Genomic DNA, 16,588 nt, shown 5'->3' with positions numbered 1-16,588 from the left:
TATAACAAAGTAGATCTATTAAATTATTGATTACAACATGCATGATTGTTTTCGCTAGTAAAATAAAGATGTTATCCAAAATTGATTGCTCGAACTGATACACAACAACATGCTACGGCATCGGATGCAAATAAGATAGCAGCAGCGTTCGATTCCTAAGGCTTTGGTTGTGGTGAAATGATCTCAACATGTTTGACCATAACAATGTGCACGGACTGAACAATATATCTATTCGAACTAACCAACAGTTACATTCATTCAAAAAAAATCCTCAAAATTCATTCGGAAAAAAGTGCTTTGCCACAAATGTTACATATCTCAACCATATTATCGTACACAAGGATGACAAGTGATGACTAAGTGCATTTCAAATGAGGATAGCATCATAAAAAAGAGAAAAAGAAATCCACCAACATTTCCATGACTGGTTCAGAGCGAGCAGTCGATCCCCAGTAAAGATGTGGCACATCGGGATACGCCTTTCTCACCTGCCAAAGAAGAGTAACTAGGTATATTGTCAACTAGAGCTTTACAAATCAGGTATCGATAGGATTTAGTGGAAGAGCATTACCCTTCTGAAAAGACGTTTTTACATGCAAGACTTTGGTAGGGGATCATTTAACATATTATAATGTGTCCCTCCTAATGAAAAATACAAGAATGGTACAATTTCTCAAGCAGAAAAACTGATTAAGCCTGAGCAGTCTCCAGCTCCATACACTGCTCGAGAATCATTCTCACGCGAAGCTGCAATTAAGGCTTTCTAAGTTAAAAGTCTTTAACTAAGTAATTCCTTTGTGATCATATATGTACATGAACATTTAAATTTTATACCTTGCAATCCAAACAGGGATCATTAAGCATAGATTTTAGCTGAAGAACAATCCCTGCATCTTGGAGTCTCGCTACCCTTCGGGATGATCCAACACTGGCTGGATCTGTCAGATTGACGAAGCACCATAGAGAAGCCACACGTAGCAAAATATCCTTGCTCTGCAAGAACTTGATCATAAATGAGGGGATGCAACTATCTGTGTGTGGGGGAACAAGATAATTCATAACCGTATCTTTATCAGACTCACTCCCAGCTGCAATATTGCTGAGCACAAACATTCCCTGAAAGATATACCATAGAGATTATAAGCATCTTAATTTCTACTTGGATCATCTATTTCAAAAATAATCCATTAAGGTTATCCACAAAACCAAAAAATGCCCAAGTTTTTAGAAAGCTCTAGAAATCAAATTTTATTATTTATTTGTATAAATCTTTTTTTTCAATTTTTTTCTAGTGTTTTACTCTTTGTAACCTGAGGTAGCTACTGATATCCAAATTTGATTGGCATCACAAGACTGAAACAATAAGCAAGTTTTCAATCCTGACACTGGTATTTTAGTATCCAATATTTTATGCACCACTGTCCTGGAAAAATATCTATAAAGAATGCCCTTTTTTTGTTATTTGCTAACAGCTTCTAGCAGGTGAGAATATATTCGATCTTGAGCTAGAAGATTCCCATTTCATTGGTAATGTTTTGTGACTTATATCCAAGCAGATCCTTTTGAGTCAATTAGTAGAAATAAGAAGCGACGAAGAACAGCAAGATATCAACTAAAAAAAAAATTTATATCTAAAAGTACAAAATGATGGCACAGATTAAATACCAACCTGAATGCATACACCTATGGATGATGCATTCTGCAATTGTCTCATAACAGCATCTAGAATAATACTGTCTTCTGCAAGTACATGCTTGACAGATTGACTACATCCATCAACAAGATCACTTGTGAGTGCCAAGGCTTGCTCTTGGATAGAACATTCAGAATCTGCAACATAATACATTTCCGGTCGATTACGCTAACGATCAGTGGATAGAACATTCAGAATGCTGTAAGATGTAATGAGTTTTGTGATTACCATATATCAGGCTAGCGAGAGTACATAATGTTAGCTCCTTAAGTATAAATTCTTTATCTGTTATGTCTGCAAGGAACATCAGATTCCTCAAAGCCAACACAGATTTTGATCGGAGCGCTGAATCCATTGACTTTGATAGTTGAACAAGTTGTGAGACACCTCCACATTTGATTAATACAGACTTTCGAGTTGCACAGTTAATAACAATGTTACAAAGAGCACCAAGCGCAGCAATCTACGAAAAAGAAAAAGAACAATCCATTTGTACAACTGGGCTGTTTTAAATCTACTATGAATTTCAAAAAGATGTTTTTTTTAACAGTCATTTATGTAATGTGAATTTAAATCTTAAACTTAATAAAATACTAGACATGCAATAAACAGATCATAGATATGTTCATTACAAAACCAACAGATAACTAGACTTAATAAATCATAATATAAGTAGAACAGATCCCATTAATGAATCAAACAGCAGTTAGCTCTTTTTTAACACAAATAAAAGTGGATGGCATTGACATTGAAAAGTTCACATTGTAGAAAGAACCTTTATCATTTCTACTAATGATAAATTAAGCAGTTGATCCCAAATTGTTGGGACCTTACAGCTTGCTGTTGTTGTTGTGATGATACATTAAGCTCTAGCACAACCTTATCAAAGAATGTAAAATAAGATAAAGATCCAGATATATTCCTACTCAAATTCAATTTTGTCAAAGGCGGTAAGGTTCCAAAATGCCCAAGTATGTCCCAAGGATTTGTGGATTTCTAGTATGTTCTAAGGATTTCATCATTAAATTCAAAAGCTTAATCATCAGGAATTGTTAGAGTATGAGTATGAACAGGTGCCCAACAGGTGGACCTAGGATTTGTTCAAAATGGGGCTTGAGGAGTAGGTAAAATTCCTTGATTTGAAGTGATAGTGGAGAATGAACATATTATCTTACCGACTCATCAATCTCCTCATTCATGGGTCATTTTTCAAGGTTTTTGAGAGCTCCTAGGAGTTGGGTCATCTAATCACATAATTGGCTTAATATTGTGTCATGATCTATTAATTTGGTCCTACGGGTGTCTATCTTACTTTGTTGGGTTTGAAATTCATCAGGATTGTTTTGGTTTTCACCTCGCGAAGTTATGATTCTAATATTATCGACAAATTACCTTTTGGTAATGAGGTTGTTAACTGTTGCAATACACAAGGTAAAAATGCAATGATTCACGTGGTTCTCTTATTTTTTTATAATATTCAAGGTTTTAAATCTTAATGGTACTATAGTTGTTGTCAAAAGGGAGAGAGGGGGATAAATAGAAAAAAAGGAGAAAATGCAAGGGAGAAGCGATAAAAACCACAACCTGATGAAATATACAATTTTTCTTTCTAACAAAAATATTAGAGAAGTTCTCAAAATTATTGAGCACCGAGAGCTAAGTGGTCCACCAATTTTGTAGGGATAGTTGCCCCAAAGTCCAACTCCACATGCAAGGGGTTGGCATTTGAAGCACAAGGATCCTTAACTATTGACTAAAGCTATTGCTGTTAGTTCGGACCTAATAGGGTACAAGGAAGGTTCTTGATGGCTCTGATACCAAACTAATGTAGAATAGAGTAAGGAAGTAAAGAGAGAGAGGAGAAGAGAAAGAAAAAGAAGTGTGAGACAAGAAAGGAGAGTAAAACACTAAAAGAAAGAAATACAATTCTTTTCATTCAAATGCAATTCATTTCATTCAAATCTGAAGTGCTTCATCCATTAACAAGCTCCACTATTTATAAGGGTTTAGAAGCCTTGTTATAATCAATGAAGGCGATGATTCCCAAAAAAGTAATATCTTACGAAACTTGTATGCCTTTTAAAAATCCAAAATGTGACTTCTAGAATACCTAAATAGTAAATGAGTGCACTTAGTACAAAAATTATTAATAGGTTAGCGCTTAGAAAGACCAAAAGACTTTTCAATTTTTCACACAACTCTTAGAATTTCTAGACCAACTAATTAATAACTTTTTACTGATTTCTTTGCTTAGAATAAACTTTTCTAGAATCCTTTGTAAAGCTAGATGGTTCTTTATCATCGAGACTCTTTGTTAATTGAGCCAAACAATTTGTTCAATCAAATTCAAATCAACCTAGATTTGGTCCAGGACTAAACTTAATATACTTAGGCTTAGGCTGAGCCAGACGAGTGCTAAGGCCACCTAGTGCGCAGGCACTTGCCTACGAATGGCCTAAGCCCGATCGCTTGCCCGAACTAGTTACTAGACACTCGGGCATCACTTCGCCTTGCCCGAGAGCCTAGGTGAGTGCTCGAGCACCCGATGACTTCATTGCTCAAATCTCATATTTTTTATAGAAAAAGAACCCATATATTTGCAAATTTTATAAGCATTGTGTACAATATGCAGCATAATGTGACAACTACATGTTAACAAATGGTCAAAAGACAACAATTTTAAAGGTATGCAAGATCTAGAAGATATTAACACTAGTTTTTTATAGAATAATATGCATGCTATTGATTGTTTATGTAACACTCCAATTTAGTATGACATCGAAAGTAAGAAAAGCCTAAGATTGACTTATAAGGATATGATGTAATACTATTAACTTGTACTTAAACATTTTAAGCTACTAGTTTAGGCTCAACGAAGGTAATGAATCAGTTATCCCATCAAATCCGGTGATAACAATTGAGCCTACTTATCATTGGACAGGGTGATTGGCTAAAGTAGGAAAGGGTTACCCTACTATCACCAACAAGTCTATACATAATGTGTTCAATGCAATGTTTTTGTGTCATTGTTTTTTAGTTTTATTCATGCTTTGCACAGCATGTAGAAGATTTGCAGTAGGCTCGACAACTCCATTTTAGTCAGCTTTTGTGGTCTTTTCTAATCTGTACACGCAAGTTGTGTGCTGTTGTCACATAGAGGCAAAATTGCCTGAAAACAAACCATCCAAATAGCCATTTTGGGTGATTTCTAGGTGTGCAAAGCAGTGCAAAATGTCAGCCAGTTCAACACCGTAGAGCTACTCGGGTGGCATAAGGCTTGGTGAGCCTTTAAGATATTATCTAAAGCTAGTTTGGTGCCTTATTCCATAGCAGTATCATGTGGACACTTATAGGGACTTTAGGACATAGTGGACCACCTTGGATGCTTTCTTTGCGATGTTTAGAGCTTGTGAAAACTATCTTTCTATTTCACATGCCTATCAAGTATTTGCTGAAATGTCTGCTCGTGGAATCCCGAGATAAGAGCTTCCTCTAGCACATCTTCTCTCTTGCAAGTCCTTAGGGAACCCTAAGAGGTTATGGAGAGACTGACCCCTTACAGACGGACATGCAAGAGTGTCGCACGACTTAAGCAAAACCAACTAAATCCATGACATTATGTTAGAAGGCACATCATGATGTAAAGCCACTACTAGACTATACCTTTCATGCACCATGCCAGGGTCTGATTCTGGATTATATTGAGACAAGGATGTCCATCAAGTGAGAAGATTATAACACCCTAGTTTACTCTTGTTAAATCCTGAATTTTGATAATGAAATCAATTAATAAGTTTATGGACTAATATGCTTTCAAGATAAGTGACGCAAGAAATACATCGATCAAGGACTCGAACCATCAAAGGGTAAATTGTCAAAGTAGGAGAATCAAACATTGTGCCGGGAAAAGTATCATGTCGAAAATTGGATGTCGAGTCGAAGGATTGGTTGTCGTGCCAAATATTGGACTTCATACTACAAGGTCGAGCATCGTGCCAAAAGGATCGGGTATTGCACCAAAGATCGGATATTATGGAAAAGTTGATTTGCCGATAGATCGGGCGATACGTCGAAGCAAAGGACGATGTGCCGAAGGTTCGAACGAAGCGCCGAAAGATCGAACGATATGTCATAATGGCATACAACATGCTGAAAAGCTTCGTAATTGTGTCAGATATGTTGTTGAATTATTAAAGTATTGTCTGAGGTCTTTCTGGATAAAAATAAGTTAGTATTGGGCCGAAACCATGCCAACTTGTTGAGAAAGCCAATAGGCTTGGACTCGAGCCGAATTAGGCCCGTTAGAAGGCCAAATAGTGGCCTTAAGCAGGCTTGGGCAGTGGTACCATCAGGCCCAGGCAATTGCCTGAGTCAACCGATAAGCACAAATAGTGCATGTCAGCGCTGCCGACGGTGATACCGCCCATAATTCAAAAATTCTGATGGTAGTACCGCCCAAAAGTCCGAAATTGTGGCTCAAAAGTTGCGATGGTAGCACTGCCAGGTATCAATGGTAGTACCACCCGTACCCCAAAATTTTCGAGGATTTAAAATTTTTGCCTCCATTTCAAAGCCTTTTGGGGCCTATAAATACCCCACTAAGGCTTGGATGATAGAGCATCAAGTTCTGAATTTGTGAACGGTTATAGCTCTCTCTTTGAATAATGTTTGAGTCTCTTCCTCCTTGAGTTTAGAGGTGATTCTAAGTTATCGAAGGTGAAGTCTCTTATAAAAGAGTGAGTGTGGAGGTTCTCTCCTAAGCCTGCTAAAAGGAGAAGAGTTGTAACAAGGGTAGTTGATATTCGCCCGTTGGAAAGAAGATCAGTAGTAAAAGCTAACGGCCTCAAGGGAAGAGGAAACGAGAGTGGATGTACGTCGGGAAGACCAAACCACTATAAATCGGTTTACATTCTTTCTCTTGCTTTTGATTTATTGTTGCTTACTCATTTACTTTACTCGCAACCCTTACTCGCACTTTTTGTTAATCGCATTTTCAATATGGATTTATCGATCGAACTTTAAAATCGGATAAAATTTTTTATAGCACTAATTCAACCCCCCTCTTAGTGCCATTACGATCCTAACAATTGGTATCAGAGCTCGATTCTCTCAGTTGGATTAACACCCAAGCGAGATCGAATGACTTTTTCAAGCAATCAAGAGGGTCATTTCATCACTCTTCCTCCTATGTTTGATGGGACGGACTATACTTATCATAAAACTAGAATAAGAATTTTTCTCTTTTTTATGGGTTTCGATTTATGGAACGTCATCGAGTTTGGCTTTCAAAAATCTTTTAAACCAATAAATGAATGGAATGAATTTGAAAAGAGAACGTTTTCCTTAAATGTTAAAGCTATGAATACTTTATTTTGTGCTTTAGACAAAAATGAGTTCAATTGAGTTTCTACTTGTGACACCACACATGATATTTAGCACACACTCGAAGTTACTCACGAAAGCACAAATAGAGTAAAAGAATCTAAAATTAATCTTTTGGTTCATAGTTATGAATTATTTAAAATGAAGCCAAGCAAATCCATTAGTGACATGTACACCCGTTTTACGGATATTGTCAATGGGTTAAAAGTTCTTGGTAAAAATTATACTAATCTTGAATTGGTGAGTAAAATTTTAAGATCTCTACCTAAGAGCTAGGATTTAAAGGTAACAGCAATACAAGAAACTAAAGACTTGAACAACTTTCCTCTTACAGAACTCATAGGATCTTTAATGACCTATGAAATGACTTGTAAAGTACATGATGAAGAAGAGGAAAACCTTCCAAAAAAGGAAGGATATTGTCCTTAAAACCATAGAAAACTACTCGAACGAAAGCTCAAGTGATAATGATGATGACATAACACTCCTTACAAAAAGATCCAAAAAGTTCATAAGGAGAAACAAGACAAATCCTTCAAGACGAGAAGGTAAGAATAAACGTGAACCCAAGAAAGATACAGTCATATGCTATGAGTGCAAAAGGCCAGGACACTTCAAAAATGAGTGTCCACAACTAAAAAAGAAATCGTCAAACCAAAAGAAGAAAAGAACACTCAAAGCAACGTGGAATGAATCAAGTGACTCAGAGGTTGAAGAGCAAATTAATGACGAAGAAGTGACAAACCATGCCATAATGGCCTTCAACGATGAGGTAATTGACTCTTCTGAAACATCTTTATCATATGATAATTACTTGATGCATTTCATGATTTATATAATGAACTTAAAAAGATAGGTAAAAAATTTAATTTGTTAAAAAAGAATCATACCTCTCTCACTAATAAATTTGATAAATTGAAAAATAAGTATAGCAACTATATATCAACATATTGCACTAAATATGAAGAGTTAAATTCACTTAAAAAGAAAAATATGTTATTATAACAAACATTAAAAAAATTTAAAATTAGAAATAAGTCACTGAACATTATTCTTGCTAACCAAGGCTGTGTATCAAGAAAAGAAGGAATTGGTTTCGTGAGCAGTAACACTCATCAAAAGCCAACAAAATTTGTAAAAGAACCCACACTACATATTCCTCCTAAAGTTAAATGTAATTTTTTAAAAAATTTGGTTATTATGCTTACACATGTTCTCTTAAAAAATATAATTCTCATAAATTAAGTTGGGTTCCTAATGGAACTATAAGTGATTTGATGCCAAAAGTCAAGAAAAGTAGATCTAACCATGAAGGACCCATAGTTAAATGGGTACCCAAAGCAAACCCCTTTTTCTTGTAGGTATGTCTCCAAATAAGAGCTAAGAGAAAAAGACAATATCTTGATAGTGGATGCTCAAGACACATGATCAAAGATCAAACACACTTCTCAAAGTTCACCAACTGAGACGAAGGATAAGTTACCTTCGGAGACAACAAGGAAAAATCATTGACATTAGAAATATTGGTAACAAATCATATCTCTTGATTGAAGAAGTGCTTTTAGTATATGGTTTGAAACATAACTTAATAAGCATTAGCCAACTTTGTGATAAGGAATATAATGTTAAATTTGAATCTCATGCTTACATCATAGAAATACCATATAAAAATAAATCTATGATTGCTTTAAGAAGTGATAATGTTTAAACTATTGATCTTGATGATTTTTGTTATGAAACTTGTTTTTCGATTTTAAATGATAATGCATGACTTTGACATAGAAAACTAGGCATATGCTAGTATAAAATTAATATCACAAATTAGAACTGAAGAACTTGTAAGAGAAATGCCTAAAATTAAATTTATCAAAGATAAAATTTGTGATGCGTGTCAATTGGGAAAACAAATAAAGAGTAGCTTCAAACCTAAAAACCAAGTACCTCTCAACCATTACAACTAATTCACATGGATTTATTTGGACTTATTGATATCATAAGCCTAGGAGATAGCAAATACGTTTTTGTGATTGTTGATGATTATAATAGATATACTTGGACATACTTCTTAGCACATAAAAATGATTGTTTTAAATATTTTATCAAATTTTGTAAACAAGCTCAAAATGAATAAGATTTTATGATTTCTTTTATTCGTAAAGATCATAGTGATGAATTTAAAAGTCATTATTTTTATAAATTTTATGATTTGAATGGGTGTGACCATAATTTCTCCACTCCAAGAAATCTACAACAAAATAAAGTTGTTGAGAGAAAGAATAGAAGCTTACAAGAGATGACAAGAATCATGCTTAATGAACATAGCCTACCCAAATACTTTTGGGCCGAAGCCGTTAACACGACATACTATGTCATGAACAGGGTTCTTATAAAACCTTAACTATCTAAAACTCCCTATGAGTTATGGAACAATAAAAGACTCAATATTTCATATTTCAGATTTTTGAATACAAATGTTTTATTTTAAATGAAAATGATACCTTAGGAAAATTTGATGTAAAACCCAATAAAGGTATTTTTCTTGGATATTCCTCTATCTTTAAATCTTATCGAGTTTCCAATAAGAGATCCTCAATTATTAAGGAATCTATTCATGTTGTTTTTAATGAATCTCTTGAAGTTCAAAAAAAATGATTTTGATGATGATTTTAAATTTGATAAATTGAATTTGAATGAGAATTCTCCTCTCCAAAACAACTTGATCCATCTACTTCTAAAGAAACCTTATCCAAAGAATGGAAGTATATAGATGCATATCCTAAGGAGCTAATTATTGGAGATACATCAAAAGATATTCAAACTTGTTCTTCGTTAAAAAATATTTATGTAAATGCTGTTTTTTTATCTCAAATTAAGCCTAAATGCATTGATGATGCTCTAAAAGATAACTCATGAGTCTCGACAATGCATAAAGAATTAAATCAATTTGAAAAAAAAAGAAGTTTGGACGCTTATTACTAGACCTAGTGATCATCTCGTGATTGACATTAAATGAAATTTTAGGAATAAGCAAGATGAACAAGGTGTCGTGATTTGAAATAAGGTTACATTAGTGGCCAAAGGTTTCAACCAAGAAGAAGGTATAGATTATGAATAAACCTTCGCTCCTATGGTTAGACTTGAAGCCATAAGGATACTCCTTGCCCATACATGTTTTAAAATTTTTAAATTATTTCAAATGGACATCAAAAGTATTTTCTTAATGGTTTTATTTTCAAAGAAATTTTTGTTGAGCAAGCACGTGGATTTGAAGATAATCTTTTTCCAAACTATGTTTATAAATTATCTAAAGCTCTTTATAGGTTGAAGCAAGCCTCTAGAGCTTGGTATAAGAAACTTAACTCCTTTTTTATTCAAAATAATTTTTCAAATGGCAAGGTCGGTACCACACTATTTATTAAACATTTCAAAAATAATTTTCTTATTGTTCAAATTTATATTGATGATATTATTTTTGGTTCTACAAATGAATCTTTATGTGAATTGCTTGCTAAGAATATGAGCCAATATAAAATGAGTTTGAAAGGTGAATTGACATTTTTCTTAGGATTACAAATTAAACAACTAAATGATAAAATTTTCATTAGTCAAACCAAGTATACTTTAGATCTATTAAAACAGTTTCACATGGATAGTGTTAAGGTTATTAACACACCAATAAGTACTTCTACTAAATTAGATGTGGACAATAAAGGAGAATACTTTGATCAAAAGACTTACAGAGATATGATAGGAAGTTTATTATACCTTACTGTAACTAGACCTGATATATTGTTTAGTGTTGGATTTTGTGCAAGATTCCAGTCCAATCCCAAACAATCTCATTATAAAGCAGTTAAAAGAATCTTGGATACCTAAAAGGAACTCCTTAATCTAGGGTTATGGTATCCTAAATCTAAATATTTTGATTTGATTGCTAATACTAATGTTGACTTTATAGGACGTAGAATAGATAAAAAAAGTATCTCTGGAACTTGTCAGTTCCTAGGTCATGCACTTGTTTCTTAGTCTTCCAAGAAACAAAACTCTATCGTATTATCCACAGCCAAAGTTGAATATGTTGCGGCAGGTGCATGTTATGCGCAGGTAATTTGGATGAAAAACACTTCAGAAAATTATAGACTTTCCCTGAAAAACATTCCTATAAAGTGTGACAATATTAGTGCAATTTGCTTATCAAAGAATCCTATTCAACATTCACAAACCGAGCATATTGATATTAGACATCATTTTATTAGGGATTATATAAGTAATCATAAGCCTATAAAAAGGAGAGTGTGGATATTCTCTCCTAAGCCTATTAAAAGGAGAAGAGTTGTAACAAGGGTAGTTGATATTCGTCCGTAGGAAAGAAGATCGGTAGTGAAAGCTAATGGCCTCAAGGGAAGAGAAATCGGGAGTGGGCATAGGTCGGGAAGATTGAACCACTATAAATCGATTTGCATTCCTTCTCTTACTTTTGATTTGTTATTGCTTACTCATTTACTTTACTCGTAACCCTTACTCGTACTTTTTATTAATCGCATTTCTGTTACGGATTTATCGATCAAATTTTAAAATCGGATAAAATTTTCTATAGCACTAATTCATCCCCCCCTCCCCCCCCCCCCTTTCCGTCTTAGTGTCAGTACGATTCTAACAAATCTCACATCGAAAGTGGACTAAGATCAAAATTGACTTTTAAGAGTTTGATTGGCTTAAACAATTTGGGTCAGTGGTTCAAACACGATGAAGTTAACAGGTCAGTTATTCTATTAGGTCGAGTCATGATTGTTTCAATGCCAAGTGATTGTGTAGTCTGCAAAGATTTACAATCAATGTCCACAAAACCATCAAAAGTTGTCTTTACATCTACTGCTACCACTAACAGACGAGCACCACAAGACTTGCTATTATCTCTGCCAACCGAATAAGGAAACAAAAAAAAAGACCTATTAGCATCACAAGATTAGAGGAAGAAAAAAAAGATTTGTGGGTAGGCTAGAGATTTTTCTTTTTATCTTTTTATGTGTGTTTGTAATATATCACCTTAGTTGAGGCAAGTGCAATCGTTCATTCATTTTTCTTTAAACACGAGTCCAATAAGAATAAAATTAATTAGTTCTTGTACAAGCAACACCCTACTTTAGAATCGTGCACCATCCGATGACGATGAAGCATCCCTTATTGTTTCTCTTTTTTGCTTTATTTTATCTCAATGAACCCTCTCTTCCAATGTCTCTCTTTTACTTTATTTCATCTTGGTTAGCACTCCCATCCTATTTCTCTCTTTTATTTTCTTTTGTCTTAATGAACCAATAAGGTTAGCACAATGGTAAGTTTGTTCATTTGTAACCCAGGACCTAGGTTCAAGTCTCGAAAACAACCTCTTTAAATATTTAAAGGCAAGGATTTTTACATTGACCTTCCCTAGACCCCACATTGGCGAGAGACTCATATGATGGGTCCACCCTTTTTTATTTTCTTTCGTATTAATGAACCTTCTTTTCTTATTTATTCCTTTTACATTCTTTTGTCTCATCTCATTCTTATCATAATTTTCTTAGAATTTTACGTATTACTTGTCATAATCTTCATGACCATCACATATTTGCATACAAGTCCCTAAAATCTGAAATAATAATGCTAATCCTTATCTAAATTTAACAAGTTATGCATTGATGAAAATTAACTGCCTAAGGTTATAATGGCCATTTATGTTCAATACAGTGAACCTTATGAAAGGTTATATTTTAGAAGATTTTGGTATAATAAACATAAAAAACCTATAGACTTACTTGGAAATAAAAAATTAAATTTAGTCCCTATGTGGGCATATTCACCTGCACAGATGTTGATGGATCATGCGAAAGCTGGACCAAACGAACAATAAATGCCTCACTGGAAAGACATCCTGCACTTAGGTTCTGTAAACAACCAGACCTGTCAATAAAACCATAAAATGTTTAAATGGAAATATATATATTTTAAAGATTCAGAACCTTCAGAGACCGAGTGATGTTCCTTATACAATCACATGCGGCAACACGAACATCCATACAATCATGTTTCAGTGCATCAACAATTAAATTCAGCACCTGCATAGACATATCAAGGCAGAGTTGTAAAATCCGTGATATAATATTTCTCTTACAACATCAAGTAACGTAGAGTTTTGAAAATTTTTCTCTAGTATTGCACCACTTACTCTCATAGAATGTAAGAACATGGAATAAGGTATAGTGAACTAGTGCAACTTGGAATAAGGAAAGGAAGGACAAGCTAGTGGCATGCGCAAGATTCATGAGTCAATCAAACAACTAGTCGAATAACGCTAACCAATAGACCTTCATAAGCAAGTGGATAGGGAAAAGCAAATCAGGTGGTTTAAAAAAACCCAATTATCCTGTAATTTAGTTAACAAGAAATTCAACTTCCATATATTTAAATTATTCTGTAGATACAAGAAGGATAAAAATTCACCATTGAATGGTTGATCCAGAGGCAGAGATGACCTATCTCCACAGCCATACAGAACATTTAGCCCATTTGACAGACAAAATGGACCAAGGATTAAGTTAAGATGCTGTTTCTATTTGAGAATATTAGCTGGTTCATACCACTCCATGGCAGAGGTGACAAAGCATGGATGCATGAAGCCATGGTTTTTGAAATCATCTCAATCAAACTCTGTTAGGCTGTATATTCACTGAAAACCAACTCATAGGTGCAGTCAAGCTCCATGGGCGCAGTCAAGCTCCATGGCTAGAAGAAAGCTAAAAAGTGAGAAAAGAATCTCAGAAGTAACAAATTGTGTTATAAGACAGTCGAATAACAAACAGATGTGAGCAGCATTTGATCAACTGGATAGAAGACATCCCATACAATCATTGCTCTACATGGAGAATGATAGACATTTGCTCAGTGAATGATGATTACAAAAACTGGTGATGAAAGCATGGGAGACCATTTGTGTGTTCTCTAGGGTATCTGTTCATAAGATACTCAAGATAGAAAAGCAAAACCTGAACCAGCAAATGATTTTTAGTCTAAAACCATTCACAACTATATGGTACACATAAATCTTGAATGTATTTGGATATTAGTGTGACAGAAGCTCATTAGACAAATATGTAATATTTATGTAGAAGCAGATCCTAAATTTCAGTGCAGGAAAAGAACCTGAGGTGACATAAGCTGACATCTGCACTTCTCTAACTTTGAACAAAGCTCAGCCAGAGCAAGCAATATTCCCTGGAGGCGCCTTGCCTGTACCGAGCTCATCTGCAGAATGCTGCAGAGCTTCTCAATAGCATTAACAGAAAGTGCCTGCTTATGTAACTCCTCATCATCTGCAATTAGAGTTTTCAATGAGAATGGAGCCTCATTTCCAACTCGACCAGGTTCTTCAAGAAGCTCAACTAATACTAACACTAACTTAGTTTTGATTTGTAACTCTTCCAAGTAACAAGGTGAGGCATGCCCAACAGCAATCAAACATTTACAGGCAAGTAATCTTGTATGAGGATACCGGTCCTGTATCAAGTTTGCCAATGCATTCAAAGCTTTGCCATTGCCAGTGCAAGAAAACCTAGAAGAAACTTCAGGGTTATTTTTTATAACTGCTGCTATAGATTCTAAACAACCATCCTTTTGGTTTGAAGATCCACCAAGTAGACTGACAAATCTGAGCAAGACCCCAGCATCACACAGTGCCTTCTGCTGTTCGTTTGTCTCACAAGAGTGTGCTATGATACTGGCAGCAAGTTCAGTAACATTTTCATTGTCACTGTCTAAGAGTGAAAGTATAAAATTCAAGTTCTTCTCTTGAAGAACATCATACTTTGGGGCAAGCTCAGATTGGAATATCATTTTAAGAGAACGAGCACCCGCATCCACTACCTGTAAAGAACAGACCCAATCATATGGTGGTAAGCAATTTGGATAAATAACTGAAATTTTGCTTCTCAAATCATAAACAGTTTCGAGGATAGCTTTCAGAATAACATCGGTAAGATTCTTTAAAGCTGTGATGCCAGGAATCCAAAATCATACATGAGCTCCAATTCTGTAGAGCGGTGGCATGGCCGCTAGTGATTGAATGAAGAAGTTGAAGCTGCCAATTTGATGGCAAGTAGGTGTGAACTATCAAAGCCCAACAGTGGTGAGACAAGCTCAACATATGGTTGTTCAGATTCAACAACCGATGGGGCACCTCGGAGGATTCCAAATTTTGGGTGAATTCCTGCTAAGATGACAGATTTCATCCATAGTTGTCTACATAGGCTTCAGGTAACCAAGTACGAACAGGTACCGTCAGGGCTTCGATGTCAAAAGTAGAAACGGAAGGGATTTTGTGACGCTCACAAGGTTGTGTGGCTAATAAGATTTGTGAATTGGTGGCCAATCCATTGTATACCTTCTCATCGTCGTGGGAAAGGATGCTGGTGAGGTGGGGCACAGCGCCTGCATCGAGGACGGCGCGAACCCCGTCCTCAACCCCACATGCGAAGCTGCCGATGGCGGCGGCGGCTTGAACGATAACGGCAGCATCACCGCCGCGGCTGATCCCGCCAGAGTCGGAGGAGGAGGAGGCGGCGGCGGCGGCGAGGACGGAGACAATCTTGGGGACGGCGCCGAGGTGGAGGTAGAGGAGCTTCTTGGTCTTGTTGCCGATGATCTGGTTCTTGACCTCGCGGAGGGCCTTGAGCAGCGCCTCCCCCTGCGCGGCGCCGGCGCCGGCGCCCACGCCCAGCCGAGCGGTCAGATCTTCCGGCCGGTTATTCGCCGCCGACGCAGGCATCTCCGGCGTCCGGAAGGGCAGTGGGGCGAGTGCTGGATGCGGCGAGGATTGGGGTAAAGCAATCCCTCCCGATGTGGGTGTGTGTTCGGGTGACGGTAACGACGGTGGTTTTAGTTTATATGTGGAAGAATATTCGATATCATTCCACACACTCAATTTTTAAAAATATGTTAAATATTTCTTTCTTTGAATTAACAGAAATTAAACTGTGTAATTTAACGTCACACACACTCAAGTAAAAATATGTGTGTGTGCGTGTGAGGATAAATTTGTTATTTCCAAGCATATAAAATAGTATTTATTTTCTGAATAATATCGAGTAAAATGCCTGCTAAGGGGCCACAGCCGACTCCAATTATAAGGTAGGCACAGGTACATAGTAAAATATGTTTTTATCTTTATGATAAGGTTTTGTTGGTGGGGCATGTGGGGCTTTTTTTCGTTTTAAGTATATTTATATCTGTCCAACCCACTTAAATCAGTTATATCAGTGGGATTGATCGAGTCAAATTTCTTTGAGAAATTGGAGTCCATCAGATGTAGGTATTCATTAATCGGATTGAGATAAAAACAACTACGTGTTCGAGTTGGATTCTATCTAGTCGGATTTAAAACCAGAACATATAATGGTTCTGATAAGATCCTAAAGTTTATCGTAGGCTATGATACCAAATGATAAGACCCTAAAGTCTTATCATGGAAGAAATAGGAGA

At 35.8% G+C, this 16,588-nt stretch overlaps 1 protein-coding gene across 3 annotated transcripts; it reads right to left on the bottom strand.

The window, feature by feature from the left end:
- Positions 1-213: 213 nt before the first annotated feature.
- LOC135649836 (uncharacterized) lies at positions 214-15,983 on the bottom strand. 3 transcript variants are annotated; one of them, XR_010501404.1, is made up of 9 exons: positions 15,492-15,983; positions 14,255-14,974; positions 13,075-13,170; positions 12,916-12,999; positions 1,922-2,156; positions 1,670-1,830; positions 835-1,116; positions 572-747; positions 214-488 (listed from the first exon to the last, which is right to left on the bottom strand). XR_010501404.1 is itself a non-coding variant. In XM_065168714.1 (8 exons), exons 1-8 carry the CDS (start codon positions 15,873-15,875, stop codon positions 691-693), a joined length of 2,019 nt encoding a protein of 672 aa, XP_065024786.1. In that variant the 5' UTR covers positions 15,876-15,983; the 3' UTR covers positions 529-690. The 3 variants fall into 3 exon arrangements, 1 of the variants encoding a protein (XP_065024786.1); XR_010501405.1 differs by having other exon boundaries at positions 1,922-2,102; XM_065168714.1 differs by lacking the exon at positions 214-488 and having other exon boundaries at positions 529-747.
- Between the last annotated feature and the right edge of the window lie 605 nt (positions 15,984-16,588).

This window comes from Musa acuminata, chromosome BXJ3-9, assembly GCF_036884655.1.
Source record: "Musa acuminata AAA Group cultivar baxijiao chromosome BXJ3-9, Cavendish_Baxijiao_AAA, whole genome shotgun sequence".
Classification (NCBI taxonomy): domain Eukaryota; kingdom Viridiplantae; phylum Streptophyta; class Magnoliopsida; order Zingiberales; family Musaceae; genus Musa; species Musa acuminata.
This window is presented reverse-complemented; position numbering and strand designations above follow the sequence as displayed.

Coding starts and splice junctions, on each gene's coding strand:
- LOC135649836 (XM_065168714.1), bottom strand. CDS start 15,875: ATGCCTGCGTCGGCGGCGAATAACCGGCCGGAAGATCTGACCGCTCGG. Junction 13,171..14,254: donor GTCAGCTTATGTCACCTCAG/GTTCTTTTCCTG, acceptor ATGTCTATGCAG/GTGCTGAATTTAATTGTTGA. Junction 748..834: donor ATCCCTGTTTGGATTGCAAG/GTATAAAATTTA, acceptor CCTTAATTGCAG/CTTCGCGTGAGAATGATTCT.